Here is a 23413-nt window from a genome sequence, read left to right as displayed (position 1 = left end):
ATTGGATAGACCAGTTATACGAAGTGATAAAGTGGTAGTAAACCCATTAATCATACCGACTAGAGTCGAAATACTATGCTTTTATGTTCTATAATATCCAGGTATTGTAAAAATGAATGAACAACGAGGTTTGTTACCTCTACATATGTAAAAATCCATATATAAATAAGATGATATATATACAGGGGGTGGACAAAATTATATGAACACCTGAATTAAATCCTTAGAAATAAATCAACAAGCTATACTCTAAGTTTTTTACGATACAGAATTAGATTTGTGGATTACCTCCACATAGAATATTAAAACTACGAAGTTAATTTTTTGTTGCAACTTCTAAACCACTCATATTCTAATTCTAAAGTTTATATCTAGAACATACCATTCATCAAAAGAGCACACCCCCTCAAATAAACATATGAAATACAATAAAACTAATTCAACTAGCATCAAATCTAATTCTGAAGATCTAACAAACTATCACTGGAAATAAGAAGAGGAATTTAATGAAAAGGGAAGCTGTCCAAACTAGAAGTACGTGAACGGTACCTTAGTCTATATTATGTCAAAAATATATTTATCAAAAGATGTGTCTTATGAAACCACGCAAAGCCGTGATGATGAATATTTCAAAAATTGCGTCTGTGGTGAGTTGGGCGATTGAATAATATCACCAATTAAGGCTCACTTCTAGTATTGTCTTAATTTGAATATAATGAGGTAATAATAAATATAAATAAACGAAGAAATTGAAATAGCAAAGCGTTTTGGACAGTTTAAATTATCAGGATATTTCAGGATATAAATCTGCAGCCGCATTTCGTCCACATCGTTAGAAGATGCGGGTAAAGGTAAATTCGGACTCTGGAAACAACACAACTCTCTTGCTTACACATAGATTAGAAAATCAAGTTCCATCCCCAAACATAGCCTACTACCGTAGTATTAGTTGTTGACAGTTGAGAATCGAATGTCTTAGCTGGTCCCGAATATCTTTAGTGATATCAAGCGTGAACTTAAAATTTATTATATGGATAAAATTAATGAATGAAAATAAGCAGCGAAAGAGTCTTCATTAATAATTTGACACATCTTATCGAAGAAAGATGGATTCGGATTTGTAATGGTAATAAATAATATTTTTAGATATTGTCTATCCAAAGTTTTTTTGTACACACGTCATCAAGATATTTAATGTATCGCTTGCCGCAATTTGTAAATTCGTTTCAGAATCAGACAATATTTTCTTTCTCATTTTATTGTATTTAAAAAGAGACATAATGCTGTCTGATAAGTTCGAACATGTAGCCGAACAAGACTGTCAAAGTCGTCCGGTTGTCAATTCTTGAAAACATTAGTAATAAGAGGTTAGAACTCTAACCTATAAACTATTGCGGCTGTATAATTAATTGTAGTTTTTAGATGTACTATAATGTTAAAATAAATCATATTTGTTCAATTATTTTATTTCGATTAGTATTTTCTTGTCTATAAATTTCCAACTTTTTCTGTACAAATATCATCAAGATGTTTAATGTATTGCCTGTCGCAATTTGCAAATTCGTTTTAGAATCAGACAATATTTTCCTTCTCATTTTATTCTAGTTAAAAAGAGACATAATGCTGTCCGATAAGTTCGAACACTGTCAAAGTCGTCCGATTGTCAAACTTATGCAAAATTCTTGAAAACATTAGTAATAAGAGGTTAGAACTCTAACCTATAAACTATTGCGGCTGTATAATTAACTGTAGTTTTTAGATGTACTATAATGTTAAAATAAATCATATTTGTTCAATTATTTTATTTCGATTAGTATTTTCTTGTCTATCAAATCCCAACTTTTTTTGTACAAATATCATCAACATGTTTAACGTATTGCCTGTCGCAATTTGCCAAATCGTTTTGGAGTCAGACAATATTTTCCTTCTCATTTTATTCTAGTTAAAAAGAGACATAATGCTGTCTGATAAGTTCGAAGACTGTCAAAGTCGTCCGATTGTCAAACTTATGCAAAATTCTTGAAAACATTAGTAATAAGAGGTTAGAACTCTAACCTATAAACTATTGTGGCTGTATAATTAACTGTAGTTTTTGGATGTACTATAATGTTAAAATAAATTATATTTGATAATTTTTTTAAATTATTTTATTTTGATTATAATTGAGTTATAGGACAAAGACAAAATAAACTAAAACTCAGAGTTGATGTTAGATGACGTATGTACAGAAAAGCTTGAATAGACTATATTTACTTTGCATAACTTATATTATGTGGCAATTGTATATAATATATTTCAGAACTATCCATATAAGGTAAATCACTAAAATATTTTTCCTTAATTAATACTACTTTTGTAATTTATTTACGTTTACTTTTGTATTTTAATATTAATAACTAATAACTATACACGAATAAAACATAAATAAACTACTAATTGTTGCGATTAAGAGCGATAACAGTAAAAATGGACTGACCTCTACAGCACGACCCTTCATTGATGATTGGTTGATGACAAAGGTGACATGGCCTAGGTTTCTTGAACGTTTTACATCTAAAAGCATGACTGGGTCCTTGGGCTACAATACCATTGTCATCGTTCTGAAAATAAGAAGAAGACATTAGCGTGAGTTACTGATGCTTATCGTTCTTGAAAATTTAAATTTACAAGGGAAAGTCTCGGTTGAAGTATTTATTCAGTTGTACAAGGATTAATCAACCTTAGTAATAACAATAGAGAATATTATTAAAATATATCATAGGTTTTTAGGTTATTCTTTATATGAGAATCTAGTTGTGGCTAAATCTGATATTGATTAGTAGAAGAGTAATTAACATTATGATGAATGAATTATTTTTGATCAAATATTCATGTTTTATTTTTGTTTGTTGTAGTGATCTAAGCACGAAAATATATGCAAGCGCGAATCATATTAAATTGAAATCATAGTTTATCACAGTTTTGTCACAAAAGATATATGATAATTCTTTCCATGGCAGTAATTAACAGGTGGGGTGAAAGTCCCGCTACTATTTTGATTTGATCTTGGTTATCTGACTCGATTCAGTGGAAATTGCCTCAAAAATATCCTAATCGTCCAGTGCCTCAGAAAATCACAATTTATCGTTAACATGCGAATTTTCGACAGTACAAGCAAAGAGGCCTCGTTTTAGATGACAACGGACGTCTCGTAACGCTGAAAATATGGCTCTGATGTGCGATAGTGTTGCAGAGTCTCCAGAAACATCAATTTCGAGAGGTGGTTCCCATTTACACATTTCTGGACGCACTTTAAGGCGAATTTTGAAAACTGATTTGAAAATGTTCCAATACAAAATTCAGTTAGTCCAAAAATTGCTACCGAGAGGTTGTATGGCTCTATGGTGAAATTGAAGATTTTTCGTCTAAATTGATAATGAACGATGGTGGCCATTTTCTTCTCAGTGGCTATGCCAATAAACAGAATGAATAGTCGGTTTTAGGGAACACAGAATCCTTAATTAATTTATGAAACTTCATTGCATCCACTAAAAACAACTGTATGATGAGAAAATATCATTGGTCCCTTTTTTTTAATGACGAATGTGTTGCTGTTACTGCGTTGTGTTCCTGCTGAACGGTACCAAGATATGATTTTCTTGTGCCTGAAGATGGGGCCACAGCACACACAGCTCCTTCAACAATTCATGGCCAGCCAGATCACCGGATTTAATAGCACCAGACTTTTTCTTATGGGGTTTTTTAAAATCAAAAGTTTATGTGAGTAAGCTCCAAACGATTGAACATCTTAAAGACAATATTCATCACGAGATTAAAGAAATTCAGCCTCAGATGTTGCAGGATGTCATGAAAAATGCCTTAAAGTCGCATAGCGAATCGCGGTCAGCATTTAGCCGATATAATTTTTCAATTATAACGAAAAAAAGTATAAATACCAAATACACTTTTCATGAGAACCAAACTTACTTATCTTTTCTTTGAACAAAGTTATACGCAATCAAAATGGTAGCGGGATTTTTTCACCACGTCGTATGACAAAATTAAAACACACTTCTGCTAAAATTTTAGTGCTCTGTGCAGGCTTTAAGTGAATTCATTGATAGATTTCGAAAATTTGCTAGCACAAGCATACAAAATCTGAATCTTTATTTAAACTATTCAAATACGTAATCAAATAGCTGTAAGGCCAGCTTCTTCGCAGAAGAGTTGATAATAATTTCACTACGACTTTCGTAATTAACTTATTTTAATATTTTTAATGACAAAAATTATGTTTTTTCGTGTATGATCAGTACTGTAAGTTCTTGTTAATTAATTATACGTTATATAGGTCAAACTAAAGTTTGCAGTCGTCATACACTAATTTAGCCTGGATAGTCTCCATTTTTCTACGAAATTCCTCACGTTTAATCCTCCAATTACAACTTGCCTCTGGCAAACTTTCAGGTTTGCTAGCTGAATTCAGCGGGAAATAACGAAGGGAATACTTTTCCTGACGCCACCAACATCGCTTAAAACCTATTTAATATCCTTTGATGTTCTAATTACATTTCACTCATCCGTTTTCTCGCTGAAATAGATTTTAGAAAATTAATTTATCGGAATTGGTATATTTAATTGGTGATGCTTAATTAAATTAACCAACAAACAAGTAAGATATAAGTTTTTAAAGCACATTCCACTTTTATAAGGATGTAGTAATTAACTAAAAACAGTAACGCTCCAATCGAACATTGAATTGCAGATAAAATACTTTCGGTTTTTCTTAAACTGTGTTTGTAATAATGTGTTTGTTGTTGTTTTTTGAAAAAAGAAAAAAGTTTTAAAAAAACTTTTGAAAAATTGAATTACTTTTGAAAGTTTGAAAAGTAACAAAAGGTTTTTTATTCGAAAGAGTGCACTTCCAAGGTGGTCCTTGGAATTGGAAATAAGACAGGATCTGATGGGGGGAAAGGGGGAAATCGAGGGAAAATCTCAAATGGCTTCAAAAGCACGTAAAATGCTTTCACATATATTTTAATCTAAAATAATCAGATATTTAGGAGTAATATTATTGCTGAACTGATGTGATGAAAAATCGAAAGTACTTCAGTGTAAAAGCCATTCAGTTTGCTTTTTTAGAACATTAAGTTCACGCGCGAAGCTCGAAGGTTCCAATCCCAACAGGGTAGCGACATTTTAGTTTGATAGGAACATTTGAAACATTCCTTATTTTCAATCATTATTTCGTTATTCCTATTTTTCCATATACAGGCTGTACTTTTACTTGTTAACCATTGTAGTACTTAAAAAAATAATTGTGTAATCTATTGAGTACATATATAACACTAAAACGATACAACGGTATATACACTACAAAACACCGAAATTTAGAACCGGAATTGGTACATCCGTAACTATGCCTTTAAGTTACTAGAAGGACGGAAGTGAAGGTATTACAGATTTCTTTGTATTTTGAAGTCGGTTCAATTTTTTTGTTAAAAATATTTTATTTTTTCTATTTTTTCATCTAATTCTAAGGAAATCTATTGTAATTATGTTAATCTTGTAGTATTATTTGTTCAAATGCAAAAACATCATTATAGTTTTTCAGGATATGAAATTTCAAATAAAATTAACTATTTTCCAAAGGATTCTGCTCTAGTGCGGAAATCGTTTTTAAACGTAAACAATAATAAACTTGAGGAAACCTCTCAAAAGAATCTCCTTCAAAGATTTCAATAATGTTCGACATATATTTTAACAAATTGAACTAAAAATAAAACTCCCTTAAAGATGTAAAAAATATTTCAAAAGAGCGTTCAGAATACCAACCAGAAATATTGTGTTAGTGTTTCAAACGTATATGAACAAAATAGCTTTAAAAAAAACGAAGAAAAACGAAATTACTTTTTCTTTAGGCCATTCTTTCAAGCAACATCCTATACATTTGCCTTCTGCCGAACAATTCCTAGAACGTGAATGAAATTATTAGAGAAAAAAAATACCAAATGAACCTCCGGCTTTATTTTAAAAGCGAATATTTTAAAAATTCGTCATGCAAAACGGCACAAAGCCATTTGCTTTAAAATGGGCCAATTTGCATCACAAAAACCGTCCGTGTTTAAACGTTTTGCTTTCATTTGCATTTCAGATCCATATCTAATGTCGTTTTTACACAGTACTGGATAAAATTGCTACGCTAAAATAATATTTAAGCAAATGAGAAAAATAAAACATATATATAAATATTATTATGTATAAAATATGGCATTCATGTTAACCCGTGTTTCAAAAAAAGTTTTATTCAACATCTTTCAAGCTCTCCATTGTAAAAAAAAACAAATATAGTTTTAACGATAACATTTTAAAATAGAATATGTATATAATAATCGTTGTAATAACTAAATAAACATAATCAAAAACCTTATTTAACTTATCTACTACACGTATTTTATATTCTACTATATACATACAATTTAGCTAATATCTACCTAAACCTATTTATCTATTTACCCACTACCGAACCCAAACAGTTAGATTAATTTAGATTTGTTTTGTTGGTAAGTTAATTCTTTGTATATGTCACAAAATTATATTATTATTTTTGTATTGTTTGGGTTCGGCACCGAGTTCAAATTGATCAGAAGTAGTTGAAATATTTTTGTAAATAGATAAATAGGTTTAGGTAGGTATTAAGCTAAATTGTGCTACTGATATTCGATGGATTACAACATTATTAAATAATTTAGTTTTAGCATCCTTTAGCCTTATTCACAAATTAAAGGATATTAATTAATTGGATTTATTTAATTTGCTCTTTAATTTTGACAATCATCAGGGTAGTGTCTTCAGAACATTCCCGTATTTTGTCTATACCGCTAGTACTCGTATTCCAACAACTAAAAAAACAGAACATGGAACAGCCGACGACTCAGTAATTACAGCGAAAACATATATCTCTGCCTAGAATGATAAAAAATATATAAGAGGTATTTAACAAGGTTAACTAATGTACTAGACACTGGAAAGTGCAACTTAATAGCTTGAAATCTGCCCATGTGAATGTTGCGTAGTGGCGAAATGTCATAAACCTGATTGTAAATATCACTTGACGGGACATCATTTTAGTTAAAAATCTGAGTAGATCAGATTTAAAGTCAAATAACTGTATTTCTTGACGGGAAGATACTCCCAACACTATCTAAGATCAAACAGGTTAATTTATCAGTCCTAGATAAGGACAGTAAGTTGTATCCAAGATGTCACATTAAGACATAACAAAAGGTCACTAAATCACACCAATATGAAAGCAATAGAGCTAGACAACAAGCAGGATACCAGAAGATTAAAACGAAACAAACCTCACGAAGGTTTATAATGTATAATTATTACTACTTACCTGTAACTTAAGAAGTGTATATATATATATATATATATATATATATATATATATATAACATAACAATAGCAATACAATAATTTCGATATAATATATCGAATATAGAATGTTAATAGTAATATATTTTTAACAATATATTTAAAATTTTACATGATCTTTATATTTGTAATAACCAATAAAGCAGTCGTATCAGAACGTCTTCCAATTAAGCTTATAAAGATAAAACAGCTCAGGAAACCCTTAATTTCTTGAAGCGCTTGTTCGCCGACATCAATGTCGTGAGTCTGATCACAATATACATCTTTTTGTCGTACGTTATGAATACAAGCTATTATGAAAGATCCTATTTAATTAATATTGCTTCACAAACTGCCCTGGGTATCAGTGTAGGTACTCATCGCTCGCCATTGTTATGAAAAGTCTTTGCCCTTCGTTGTTGCCTTGTTAAAGATGAATTGTACACGAACAAAAAATGTTTTTTCTATTACAGGGCGATATTATAAAATCCGTGTATTTCGTGGGTGTGTGCGTTGTTATTCTTCAGTTTAGAGCTTATATATTGTCATTTAATAGTATATACACTCATTCAAGAAAGACAACAATAACAATATTACATTTTTTCTAATTTCTAAATTATTTTGATATAAGATAACTGAAATTTGATATTATTGAAGCAATACCTCATGATTCGAATTGTACAGAAATATTACATAATCATAACATTGAATTAATGTAGCTAGAGTCTTAATTAATATACCGACATCCAAACTAAATACCTAACCGCAAAGTTTTTTTGTTGCTAAATTATATGCCTACATGTACTTCGTCTCACATATAGCTTTAAGTGATAAAACAAGAACTATTTTATGCGGAAAATTGCGTCGAGATCTTAAAACGGAAAAATGGAAAGAGAAAAAGGACAAAAAGAATATAGAAGTATACTGTTACCTTAGAATCATGTAGCAGGGGCAATTTCCTCGTAAAATAAAAGAGTAAATCAAAATAGATACCTGGTTATTTGTAATTCAAAACAGGAAGCCTTTCAAGCTTCCAGGCTATATAACGAAAATAAGTGTATAAAATTACAAACTACTTGCATTTACCTCATAATGTGAGTACAAATTGCGGGCAATCTGTTTCGCCGACTTCATTTCGCTTACATTTTAGCAGAAGCTGTAAAAATTGTTTGAAAAGTTTGGCCTTTTTAAAGTGTTTTATATTAAGTTAATTTTATAGTCAACTTCAACAATTTATTTCCTTTTATATTAAGAGTATGCATTTAGTGCAATAATTTTTAGACGTATGTCACTTATATAAAATATTTTTAACAAAAAAATTGAACCGACTTCAAAGAATACATAAGAAACTCACTAAATATTAAAAAATAATCAAACTTTGATTTTTTATACCCTTACATCGTATTTCTACTATGTTTCAAATAAGTACTGGATACAACTATACAAAACATCTTTAAAAATGTTTCTCTTCTTCAATATTATCGTACAAAATTCTTGATTCTAGCGATACATTCACTATTACAGATGTTGAGGCTTTTAGTACTATTCATGATATAGTTCGAAGCCGGGCTCCAACAGTGACGGAGTTTGGTGAAGTATGATGCCCGGCTGAAATAAATAGATTGAACTTCATTTTATCCTAGTTGGACACATATTCATTGTAAATGCGATTTTTGCGCTTGTGGTTGATATAGTGACTCCTTTTTTCGTATTCAGTAACTATTCGATGCCTAAACACCTATCTTTTTGCCTCTGGGGCAGCTATCAATATGTGAAAAACTCTGTTCAACGTCGCTAGGACTCTCTAGGAACATCATTTTAAATCATATGCTACCCAATTTTCTACTTTTGGAACTAATCCCAAAGTTTGTAAAATCTAATGAGCCGGTAAGAGATCTTGCTGAGTTTGGCAACAATCTTTTTTCATCAGCACATATGTCATTTTATTCTACTGACATCAATCTTCAAACCTATATATGTTATATTTTGCAAAAGTAACACTGTCATAAAAGTATACCTTTTTGAAAATGTAAGTTTCGTGTCTGAAAACGTGCGCGTCTAATTTTTTTATTTATTCAAAAGAAAAAAGTTGCTGAAGGTCATCATTTGCAAAAAAAGTGGTGATTTTTATGTGCAAGACAAAGAACTTTCTGATTCTGGTAGACGAAAAAGTTTGCACAGGCGAAATTGCAAGAGTTATTGGATGAATATCCAACCCAAACTCAAAAGTATTTGTCAGAAGCATCAAATGCGGCCCAAGAAATGATTAGCGACCGATTACGAGCAATGGGGAATATCCAAAAGATAGGAAGATGGGTGCCATATCAATTAAGTGACACTGAAATAGAAAATCGAAAAATCATCTGTGAAATACTACTCCAAATGTATGATCGGAAGTCATATCTGTATCGTATAGTGACGGTTGATGAAAAGTGGATTTATTTTGAGCGCAAAAAAATCATGGTTATTGCCTGGCGAAGGCGGCGGATCCACTCCAAGGTCAAATCATTTTGGTCGCTGTTGAAACCTTTTGAAACAGTTAATAATGATTTCTATCGACAATAAATAATCAATATGAATCATGCATAGATCGAAAAACGTCCAGAATGTATCCGAAGACACCATAAAGTGATTTTATAGCACCATGACTGCAAGCAAAAGCAAAACCGGTCAAAGAAGTGTTGAAAATACTTGGTTGGGACATATTATAGCACTCGCCGTATTTTCCAGACCTTGCCCCGTCCGACTTCTCGCATCAAAGGGGCACACGTTTGCAGAGAAGCCCTTCGCCAATTTCGAAGAAGTTAGAAAATGACTCGATGAATGTTTCGCTCTATAATAATTTTTTTGGGTTGGCATCCATAAATTGCCTAAAATATGGACATGATGTATAGAATTAAATGGTCAATAATTTGAACAAATACATTTTTCATTATTTTTGAAAATTATGTAATTCCGAAAATAAAATCGGACTGACGACCGATGATTTAAACATAATTTGTATTTCGTACTTTAAACACATACCCGACAGTATTTGGTAATTTGTATTTTAATTAAAACAAGGTCTGGATTTTGCCAAGCTTTGAGTGTAACATATGCGGATACTACTTAGGTAAAGACATAATTCATATATAATTGGCAATTTTCAGATAATTGTGGACATAAACTACGTCCCATAAAAATAGACGCGATTTAATTTGACTTAAGTCCCCGGAATGCGACCGGTGAAAAAAAGACAACTTCCTCGAATATAAAGGCCGTGTTTCAAATACCGACTGAAGATAATGTAGAGCTGCCCGCTCTGCCCACGACCACTTGTCTAGGAAGTATCGAAGAGGACAGACTGAAAGATTTATTGGACGGGGAATGCACGAAGCTGCTATAGCGTTAACTTAATATTCTAATATAGGTGTTTCGGCTTCCTGTACATATCCTGCGACGACCTCAAACAGGAACAGAACGGGGTTAACTTATTTGTTATGTTAAGGTGTACAGGGGACTATAACTTAGTTCTGCATTTCAAGTAGTAATCAAGTTTATACGTATAAAGTATGAATGCATTTCTATTATTATTTTCGATTAATTACATATGATGTTTCATACATAAATACAGAGTTTTCCTGAAATATTGGCTATTTATAAGGTTTCAAGTAGATATTTACAGATAAACACAGTTATGATACAGTTTGTTAATCAAGCTTATTATATATATATATATATATAATGGACCTATAGTTTAATGTGGGTTGTCGGATTTTACACTCTTACCTAAGACAATCACAAATATTAATTCACGACCATGTCCCAGCAATATTCAAACTCGCGACTATCGCAACAGTAGGTGCACCGTCCTGTCGTCTTTACCACTGCGCCAACCAAGCCACCAATTTCGAAATTTGACAGTCTTTAAAACATATTTTTAAAAAATTATTTATTTGGCCTATAAATTAGTTTTTAAGTTTGATTTTTTTTAACACAAAATATTGTCCATTGACAACCGCTGCATTTTCCCATCTTTTAGGCAATTTACAGAATTCATATCGAAAGAACGGTATATATTTTGAGGCTATCCACGAAACGACGAATTTTTTTGGTATCTCCATAAGAACTGAAGCGCTCAGGCAGCTCATGACTCATTTGTTGGAATAAATAGTGATCAGAAGGAGTAAGGTCTGAAGAATACAGTAAGATCAAACACACAAACAACAAAAGCAAACATCATTATTCATTTCGCGTTCAGTTTCCAGTAATATCAGTTCAAACTTTAGCAACGAAATCGAATATTATAGACCAAGTTCATCAATTTCTTTTGAATAAAACAAAACTCGAATAAAGTTAAATTATATGCCTATATATTAAAATGTACTACGACTACTGCCTTAGCTATTGAATTAGATAATGACTATAACTTCTTTACTTAGATATGATCTATTTTACACATCAAGTCATGTCAAATAAACTAATTATATGTTTTTAAATGTCCGTTGAAAGTGTAAGAATGATAGAATCTTTCTACGCCGAATCTATATAACATTGAACATAATTGGTTTAGCCATTAAAAGTCGAAATCAACAATAAACTAAACGAGGCTGAGCTTCCAATTCACCTCTTTGATGCGTCAATTATTTATAGCCCCAGAGTACAAGATGCAGGCCAACAACAAAGACGCTAAAAGCTAAATTACCGGCAGTGATTCATTCAAGTGCACTCTGCCGCTTTTATATTCGTTTTATAGTCCGAAAATAGATAACCGGCCGATAAATTTAAAGGAATTCCAGTGGTTTGGACTTGCCGGCACCATGTGGCAAGAGCGACGGGTCAGAAAGTCGTATGCAGACCGGATAAAAGCGAACGACAGTCGGTGAATAGATTTGTGGTGGCTAGTTAGGGTCTACCTCATAAATTAGACACCCTAGTTGCATAGCACCGATATATTATCGTGGAAAATGGCCTTATGTCGTGGAAAAAGTGCAGCGGACATATATATCAAGGCCATTTGAAATTCATTAGAAGATATATTCGCTGATGTCTACTTTAAGAAGAAAGACTAAATTAAATAATTGGCTACCATTAAAAAAATCACAATTATCAGTACATAATAAATTTCTATTATATAAACATATACTGAAACCTATATGGACATACGAAGTTCAATTATGGGGATGTTTTGCAAAGAGTAACATTAGCAAAATACAAATTTTTTAGAACAAAGTCCTAAGAGGTATCGTGGGTGCACCCAAATACTGCAGGCCTGAGAGACCTTAAGATACCCACAGTCAGTCAAGAAATTAAGAGAATTTCAAGGGGGCATGAGGAAAGACTCCATTCTCATGAGAATATTGAAGTATTGTAGCTTTTGGATACCAACAGATCAGGACACAGACTCAAAAAAATCTAAAGTGATCTTCTGTATGTAAGGATGGTTATACTATATAACGGAAATCACACAATAATACTTATTGCCTAGGGGTAGATTTTTGACGTTCTAACGGATTAATAAAAAAATAATAATAATAATAAAGAAATATTAAAATAATATATCCTCTAACAAATTTCATTACAATAAGTGGAATAATATAAACAAAGAAAAGTAACCTAAGTAAGAAACAATTAAATTATAAATAGCATGACTGGCGCCGGATTAGTTGGCGAAGTGGTAAAGCCGACAGGACGGTCCTTCTGCTATTGCGATAGTCGAGGGTTCGAATCCTGCTGGGGTATGGTTGTAAATTCATGTTTGTGATTGTTCTTATGCAAGAGCGCAAAATCCGACAGGAAAATGATCCCAGTCTCGCCAGTTACCAGGCTGGGTAAGACACTCGCTCGCTATCGACTGTAGGCTTAATCGCGAAGACCGTGATCCAGAGTCCACGTTAAACTGTAGGTCCAGTCCAGATAAGTTGGTAAAAGGAGACTTTAAAATATATTTTACAAAAATAGCATGTGTGGGGAGCTACTTCCAAATAATCAACATATTTTCTTATATTGCCATTCGAGTTGGTGTCTTCTCTCTCTCTGCCTTACAACATTAAACATCTATCAGAAATCTTAACAACCATTTCAATAATAAACCGTGTGACCTTTAACTTAACAGCTATCATTTATTTACCTTCACAGTCACAGTACTAAATAACATCTATTTGAGGAACAAAAGCGCCGATTTCGATCCTAAAAGGTGCTAAATCACGCATAACCAAATAACTGTCACGGCATGAATTGTTTCTCGGCCCCCTTAGATTAAACCTCCGCCGAAAAAAAAAAGAAACGAAACGATAAATAAATTAAGTGAAACAGATTACGGGGCCGCTTTATTTCCATACCGTATTGTCTACGTACGTAATAACGGACCAATTTCGTTGATCCCGGGGGGGCAGTCCTTCTGTCGCACATCCTGTGATTAATCGTGATTAAGGATTTATCGTCCGGAAGGATTAGGACGTCGGTACCTGTTGGGGGCCTCCTTTTCGGCGTAGCCCTTGAACGGATGTCGTTTGTGTCTATGTTTAGTAGATTTACGAAAATTAAAGAAATATATTTTTGGTTCAAATACATCTTATCGTTTTTATAGTCAAAGTTTTTTTGTACATGCGTCATCAAGATGTTTAATGTACTGCCTACCGCAATTACCATAATGTTAAAATATTATTAGAATTTTTTTGTATGTCAAAGTCCAACCGAACTAAAATTCAGAGTTGATGCGGTAACCTTGCGACGTTTTGGCGTCATAAAGTTAGATGGTATATGTATAAATTAACTCTGAGTAGACTATATGTATTTATTAAGTGGTTGCATGTATTTTGAGCAAGAATATGAACTGTTGAAAATGAGAAGTATTTAGGTAAAATATGTTAAGGAAATTAACAAATTGGTGAAATTCGATGATTTTGAGATTTCTCCGACACATCCGAACTTCGGACCTGGTAAATACCTTGGGTTGGCCATTATAAAAAAAGAAAAAATTTATTCAACGGTAAGTTTTTCTAAAAAATAGCTAAACTTGTAGATCATACAACTGGTTACAATGGTTTTTACATTTTTTTCCTAAGAAACGAGAAAAATTAAAAAAAAACGACTTTTTTCCTTCTTTTATAATGGTGAAGTTAAGATATCTACTAATTTTGGTAATTTTAAATATCTGAATTCAGTGGACTACATTAAAATATGTACCGTATACAAACACTAATCGTAGAAGGCCCATAATTGCATTTAGATATTTATTGTACTTGTTGCATTTGAAGAAATCTACTGCCGAAGTCCATCAAATACTTGGTGGTTGGTGATGTTTATTCGGCATATCCTAATGGTCCGTTTTGGTTTTAACAATTTAAAAACCAAAAAATTTAAAAAGTAGTGCATTGCATTAAAATTGTAGTGACTTATTAAGCAAAAACCTAGCTCAAACTCTCAAAGAACTTCAGACAGTTTCTTCCAAAAGTTTTCTGTGACCTATTGTAATCGTGCAGGTACAATAAGTCATGGGTTGGTCTATAAGAGCCATATCGAGACAGAAATGAAATATTCGAACCCATAAAGCCTTATAGTCCATGTAAATACATTGAACGTATGGTTGCGAAAAAACCCGCAATATCAAGTAGCAGACACAAAGTCATCCTCTCGCATGACAATGTTTAGCCACATGTTGCAAGACAGTGTATACCATTGCAGGTCGAATGGGAAATTCTGCCGCAACCAGCGTACATAACACCTACTGATATATCACTTCTGCAAGTCAAGATAATCTGACTTGGCTCACATACGATTTAGAATTGCAGTAGATGTGTGAAAATGGATCCATGCCTGTTAGCAGAAAGATGAAGAAAAGTTGTAGAGAGATGGATAACTTCGTTATTAATTCATATTATATCAATTTTTCTCAATAAATAATTTTCTGCCAATAAGGTGTGAAAATAATGACGATATATGAATTAGAGGATCGCTAGAAGAAGTATAATTACATTATAACACATTATGTAAAGTACACCCTATATAGTTAACAAACTCATACAGTCCCAGCATCAGCCCACTTGATCAAAATTAATTACCGTTGTATATTGGTTATCGTCACATTTTAAAAATTAATTTGTAGAATGATGAAAGAGATAATAGTTTTTTTTAAATTTCGATAATTGGGGCCTATATTTTTTTGAATATAATTTCGAAATATCGATATTTTTCTCAACGGCCGACACCCCTACCTTGTATTTCAAGCGAAATTTCTGGAAAGTTAGTAACAACAACCAAATTAAATTAAATTCTAATTTTAAAAAATTCATTGTTTTTTGGATCGCCATGTATAAATGGTGGAAAGGAATTAATACCCATAAATTATATTAACAAGTTGAGAAAATGTGTTGAAATCATTCCCTGTTATACTAACACGTGTAGAAACAACAATCAGTTGGTTGTGTGTGAAAACAATGCGTTTCTATTATTAATAACAATGTAACCAACAGCGAACATTCAATTTCCCTAGATAATGCCGCCCTGAGAATAGAAAAAACACCATTGAACCGTCGATTGGGTCCCATTACCATAATGCAGAATGTTTCACACCACTCAACCGTTATTTATCTACCTCTTAGCACGTAAAACGCCACCATTATTGTCTAAGAACGACTAATGTATGCCGATACAAATATACGCCCTGCTAAGCATAAAAAATGACATTACGAGTTCCGAGATATATATGTGCGGTAGGTCCTTCTCGCGGTCATAAAGAAATTAAAAGTAATAATCGGGACGAGCCTTTTGAAGTCACCAAAAATGAATTATGATCAACGTCTTGCCATCGATTCGATATGATTCATTGTTAATGCTAATGGAAATCCTGCGTTGATTGCGGATGGTAATGGTTAAGACGTATGAAAAGTTCTTATTGATTATGTTTTATAATATCTCTGAAACAATACATAATGTCAATACATTATGAAAAAAATCCTTATTATCATCTTATTATCAAGTACATTAATGATTGTTCTATATGAGAGTTTATAAATTAAATATAAGTAATGAACGATCCTCGAAAAGGATTGTCACGAAAGTTTAAGAAATAATATAATTCTCGGACCGAGGGATAAATAAACAAAACATATGGTTTGAAGCACACTAAAAAGCATCGTATAAGTACATTTTTTTTGAAGTAAGCTTTCTTGGATCTTGGATTATGAGAACGCTTTCTACTAGTATTAGAGACAGTTTTTAATTTCATTTCCATTTAAATTTTATTAAAACCGAAATTATCATTTCAGTTAAAACGATATCCTTGAAGTAGTTTATTCAGTTTACGGACAGAATCATGGAAGAGTTAGATCAAGCGAATAAGGCAGTTCATCTTTTTAAAATACATTGTCTTGATAATAAATTTATACCTATATATAGTCATTTTGCACTCATTGCTTAAGTGGGAAAATAGCTCTACATTGGCGGAACTGTGGCTTTACTACAAAACTGAACAAAACGGCATAAACATTGTTGATTAGTATTTTAAGTCTACACACATAAATTTGCATTTAAAAACACTTTTAAAAACATATACAAAAAGACAGACACATACTAGACAAAAAGCAAAACACATTAGAACCAAAATAAAACAACTAAACTGGTTAGTCGGAAGATACTCTCAACTTGATCTAAAATCAAAGAGGTTAATCTATAAAACAATTATAAAGTCAATTTGGACCTATGGGGTGCAAATATGGGGTTGAACTGAAAATTCTAATCAACTAGTCATACAACGCTGTCAAAACAAGGTTCTTCGATTGATTACCAATGGTTATCGCTACATAACCAACGGAGAACTGCACGATAACCTGGAAATCAAATGAATTTGCGAAGTTATGCAAGATTTCGGCTTGAAACATGAAAGAAGATTACTAAATCATACTAACGTGGAAGCAATACAACTGCTGGACAGCGCGCAGGATGACAGGAATTGAAGCGAAGAAAACCATACGAACTTACATAAAATGTACACCTTTAGTGTAAACTATAGCTATACGTTATTATAATTTTATAATTGAGGAATACATATTGATGTATTTTCTCGCACTCGTCTTGTACATAGGAAAAGTAATAATAAATTAATTGTAAATTAAGACTGTACAAGGCATATCAAAAAAAAATTAAAAACAAGCAAAATTAATTTTTCCCCAACCTATTACAATAGAAACGTATCCTTTAAATTAGACGTAAAATCGAATCAGTCCGACAAACCTGAGAAACAATGATTTATCGGGAACATCGCGTTCCCGCACATATTTCAACGGTTTCCAACTAAATAAGACAAATTTCACTTCGCACAACTCATTTTCTCGCGCAAGAGGTAATACAGCGGCGGTCGTGCCGTCCAATTCGCTCGGCTATATATAAATTTCGCAAATCGAAAATAGTCTTCACTCCCAGAACGGAAATTTCTTTCTCTATTATTCTTATTTTTCCACTGTGTTCGTGCGGTTTCTTTCTTAGTTTTTCTATTGATGGAACGAAGTCAATCAAACGCTAGCTAGCGGAAAATAATGATAGCTTTGTATAGAATAATAGGACGAGTTTTTTCCAGCGGAATTAAATGATATGACATATTTCATATTTCTATGCTTTCACTTTAGTATAAAAACAACATCGGATTACTGTTCGTTTTTAACATAATCTTCTAAAAAAATATGATTATATATTTAAAAACAGTCGAAAGTAGTCGAAAGATCAGTAAAAACATCTTATACCACAAAAAGGGGATGAAATTTGACAGCTGTTGATCATTAGTTTGTGAATTATAGCATTTTGAGTGAAGCAACTTTTGTTATTGGGAAAAAAGTGGATAAAAATGAATTTCTCGTGTTGATAAAATATTGCTTTTTGAAGGGAAAAAATGCAGTCGAGGCAAAAACTTGGCTTGATGCCGAGTTTCCGGACACTGCCCCAGGAAAATCGACCATCAAGAATTGATACGCTAAGTTTAGACGTGGTGAAATGAGCACCGAAGACGGTGAACGCAGTGGTAGCCCAAAAGAGGTTGTTACCGATGAAAACATTAAAAAAATCCACAAAATAATTTTGAGTGGCCGTAAATTGAAACTGAATGAAATTGCAGACGCTCTAAAGATATCAACTGAAAGTGTACATCATATGATTCACGAATATTTGGGAATGAGAAAGCCTGAAGGAGAAGCCGTTTGAAGGACGAAATCGCCGAAAAACGGCCGCATTTGAAGAAAAAGAAAGTGCTGCTTCACCAAGACAATGCACCTTATCACAAGTCAGTGAAAACAATGGCAAAAAATCATGAATTGGACTTCGAATTGCTTCCTCATCCATCGTATTCTCCAGATCTGACCCCCTGCGACTACTTACTGTTCTTAGATCTCAAAAGAATGCTCGCTAGGAAGAAATTTTCATCGAATGAAGAGGTGATCGCCGAAACTGAGGTCTATTTTGAAGCAAAGGACTATAAAAATCGTATCGAAAAGTTGGATGGTCGCTATAATCAGTGTATGATTCTCGAAGGGAATTATGTTGACTAAAAAAACTAATTTTACCAAAAATATTTGTTTTACTATGATAGGCCGGGGACTTTTCGATTGACCTGTTACTTTGGAAACATTACTAAAAATACAGTTATCTTAAAATTAAAAGTTGCTTTACTAAGTTTCTACCAGAAATAAAAACACTAAATTTCAAAATTCGTCATTTTAATCAAAATCGCTACGAATATTAATGTTATTTACTGTTTCCAAATCATCATACTCGCATTTCGACATTTGAACTTTATAGGGCGCTTGGATTTTTTTTCGAGTATTTATCATACATTTCATAGCTGAAAAATTGGCTTTAAACCATTAGCGGAGAGAAAAGATAAACGAAAAAATTGAACTGGGATTTATGATGGTATCAATTCCTTGATAATGACTGTGCTATGTAACTGTATGGTACGGTATAATATTGTAGAACACTAAGTTAAAGTACTATTAGAATAACACTTGGCAAGAAAATTAAATGCTGTTAATAATTATTAATAAAAAAGTACCCAATAATAGCACAATCGCTAGTTGGGTTACTGTGAGAATGGTATTACTGAAATCAAGTGCACTATATTTGCTAAGAAAAATCAAAATTATATCGATGGTAAGCCTACTGAAAAAATTTATTATGATGATTTGAAGATACAGATGCACTACTTGACAGGGCTACCAAAATATTCATTTTACTTTACTTAGTTCGTAATAAGATAGTAACAAAAGCGTTTTTAATCATATACTTTTGATAATACCTATTTGATTTTATTCGTTCTTTCTTTTTTTGAACTTTTAGTAACTCTGAAAAGTGTATCAAATTACCTTGTAATATTTGGGTAAATAAAATACATAAATTGTAAATTTGAAGTTCATTCTAATAATTATTTATTTATATATTATAAATATTTTATCAAGTATTTTACAAAATCTGTGCTTTAACATATTAAGTTCTCCTATAAAATGTTAAACAAGATCTCTGCTAAGTTTCTTTTACTTTACCTGATTTCAGTAACAACATTTGGGTTCATGCATTGTTTGTACCTATTAACACACACATACTATTCTACAAAAACTTTATACTACTTAATAAAATCCCTTAAATCCCTTGAAAACTCTTTACCTGGTGAAGTAAAGCCATCGAACCATTTGATGTATAGGAAATCAAATATTTGATATAGGCTTTTTGTAATATAATCGTGCTAGGATTTGATTGAAAATTGTTGAAGGCTTAATCGTATTTAATATTTTTATTGTGTTGAAATTGGCGACTGAAAGAATTTTGTGTTTTCATGAACGTAATGTTTCCATAACAGAGTGTTTACGTTATGGAGCGTCTGCTGTGCATTGGTTAAGTTTTGATTAACTTTGATTATACGATTATTAAGCATCTATGTGTGGTAATTAATATCATTGATGACTATGATTATCTTAAGTAAAATATGATTGTTAAAATAAATGACATTTTAAAACCCGAACTATTGTGCAGAATTATACCCTATTTCAGTCGTTGTTGTATCATTTGGGAATTACCACAGAATACTGGAATTTAACGCCAACCTAGACCAAAGCCCGACTAAGCCTTTCGGCTTTATGCAGATTGTATGCAGCCACTTGTTGCCCAACGCTATAATATCAATGGAACTGATTTTATGAACGCCACTCTAATTACCCTTGAGCTGCCAGGGATTGTTTATAATTAACTTGTCGAAGAAAGTTCGCGGTTTTTATAGGTTATACATGAGTTCCTCTACTTTAGAATATCGATATTTAATATATTTATTAAATATTTAACTTTTCAACGTCAACAAGCAAGTTCGTCGATGTTTTATTAGAGCAAATAAAGCATTTAAACAATCATTAGTTTTTTTGAATTAATTTTGTTTGTAATATCGTCATTAACATATGATACAGGATAAGTTTTTCATATGTGGTTAAAAACAGAGATTGTGATGAGTCCACCGTTCACATGCCAATGATTCTAATGGGTATGACATAATTAAAAGATTTAAATTCCCAATTCAATTGTTTTTTTAAATTATGAGACTTATTGGCAAAACATGAGTCCAAAAAATTGCGTTCTATATAGGTCATACGTATTTGAAATAGAAAGACATACAATCTAGGCTAAGCATAGCCAGTATTACATATATTAGCAATCATATACATCTCCTTTTGTTATGCTTTAAATTCTCCTTTTTACCAACTTAGGTCTATCTGAACTAGAGCCACTCACTTCGACCGGCGGTTCGGTTGGCATTCCCAAATCCAGAAAGCAATCCAAAAAGGTTCGGGGATAACAAACCTGCTATCTTCTCTGATCTGCCCTTCTAGTAGATTTCCCATCTCCATCAAATGCTTATTTTACAACATGTTAATTCGGTCCGTACTCCTCTACGGATCTAATGTCTACTTCAAGTTTGTTACACCCAACCAGGTCAAACGGCTTCAAGTTTTCCAAAATAAGCTCCTCAGGAGAATATTAAACGCTACATGGTTTGTCAGAAATAATCAAATTCATAAGGAAACTGACACTCCAGAAATCAAGCACCTCATATCTCAATCATTCCAACAACAACTCAGCTCAAGTTCTTCTGAAAATGCGCTTGTTCGTGAGCTGGTTGACATGCTGGGAGCTTAGCACCGCGTCACCGCCAAGCTCCCCCCTTTTCCAGGCTGAAACGACCTCATCCGTCGCTACAGTCATAACTTTTGCCCCCATACAACAGTATTCAGTTGTGTGTTAACTCAGGTTCGCGAATCAATAGAATCGCCGGGTCCTCTTGCCCAATAACGGCTGCCATATCCCCAAATTTAATGCAGTAGCATTAGCGATCCACAGGGGTCAACTGTGAGGCGGTTTCGGTTTAGTGTATTGGTAAGCCCAGAGGCAGTCCCACATAAGCAGCAGGAGGACCTTCATGTCGCCTCAACCAAGCCGTCAATCATCTATATCTGGATATATGGAGGATTGAGGATCGTCCACCAGTATCTAATAAACAAATAAGTTAAACATATCAGTCCATTTCCTAGTCTTCAGAAGGTGCTTGAATACATTATAGTTTCTAAAACCAGAAATGTCAGATATCACCTCTTACAGTCCAATGAGTTTATTGCATATAACCTGGAACATTTTGAGGAACCATATACCAAGAAGCGATATCTATTAAAATTAAAACAATATAACCTAATTGTTAAAATTGATGGTTTTAACATTTTTCTACATAAAATAATAACAGAATAACAGTTTATATAGTGGCTAATCATGGAATGCCTAAAACACTTTTAGATACTTTAGATGATAATGATGTTCCATCATATCCCTATTGTCCGTTTTGGTTAATATAAGTTTAATACAGATGTATATATGTGTAAATTGTATCAATATTAATCACAAAATATAGAATTAACACGAATCATAAACAAGTAGATAGACCTAAAAATAGTTTCAATTACCTGTATATTTAATTTTAATTATAATCGTTGTTTAAACCAACAGTTTGCAATCAGATTTCTTGTTGAACAAAATCAATAACAATAATGAATATCAATTTTAATAATACATAATCAAACTGTATTTCACACAGCGTGTTCGACAATCGTCCAATATAACAGAACGTATTTGCATATTTCCGTGGAAAGCTTTGAAGTTATATAATTCGTACCTGCTGACAACGGAGAAGACACGAAATCTCGAGGGCATATCGTAAAATGGACAATTTACATGACATGCGATTCTCTGAAAGTCGAACAATGCTTTTGTGATGTGTCTCGTCTTTCGACATCGTGAGAAAACAGTATTGCCATTAATTCGTTTTTTTTCTAGGTCAAATATGCTACTTAAATCTACAATCTATATAAAATGTTAAAAAGATTCGATTTTAAAATGTTTCTCGTTGTATTCATCACTTTTTCCACGTTCGACAATTTCAAATAATTCTTAAGATATAGCTGTTTTAATAAAGGAGCATTTAAAGACGAAACTTTAGACGCGTTTTTCTCGAAACTGCTTCCTTCGAGACGACTGTCATAATATCTCAGATCTTACTGAACCGGCTTGCTTGAATTGCTGTAAGTCTTCTCTGTACATGCTTCTATCGTATCAAAGTAAAACTGTAATAAAATCAAATTTTTACTGTGTTTTAAAAAATGAGAAATGTCAAAAGAAATGGTAAAAAATGTCGAATTTGTATCAATATTTTCGAAGAGTCCTTATTTGACAAAAAAGTGTTTTAACTTTTGTACGATAGCAGCACTTATCTCGATTAACAATTTTCTATTTTTTTTTTTTTAGTTCTAGATTACTCGGAAGGTTTCAACTGTGACTTTGTCAGCCTGTAAATAGTAAAAAAAATATGCAGTAAAAATAGTGTTTGCTTTTATTAATTTCACGTAAAAAATGACTTAAAATTCATGCCTCAAAATTAGAATACCTCCTTAAGTCCCTTCTGGGATATAAATAACTAGATTGATTTTTAACTAATTTGTAAAAGTTTCTGGTAAAATATTAA

The 23413-nt window shown here is 32.4% G+C and overlaps 1 protein-coding gene across 11 annotated transcripts in view; it reads right to left on the bottom strand.

Moving 5' to 3' along the window:
- The window catches only part of by (focal adhesion protein tensin), a 449419-nt gene that overhangs the window by 258748 nt on the left and 167258 nt on the right, over positions 1–23413 (bottom strand). For all 11 annotated transcript variants that reach the window (XM_076414748.1, XM_076414751.1, XM_076414757.1 and 8 more), the window contains exon 2: positions 2477–2600. In XM_076414748.1, coding sequence (XP_076270863.1) covers positions 2477–2600 — 124 coding nt within the window. The remainder of the gene's footprint in view (positions 1–2476; positions 2601–23413) is intronic.

The sequence above is a fragment of the Rhynchophorus ferrugineus genome, unplaced genomic scaffold (genome assembly GCF_030347505.1).
Source record: "Rhynchophorus ferrugineus isolate W39M unplaced genomic scaffold, kcgeb_rfMv2 rfM9, whole genome shotgun sequence".
In the NCBI taxonomy this organism is placed as follows: Eukaryota; Metazoa; Arthropoda; class Insecta; order Coleoptera; family Curculionidae; genus Rhynchophorus; species Rhynchophorus ferrugineus.
This window is presented reverse-complemented; position numbering and strand designations above follow the sequence as displayed.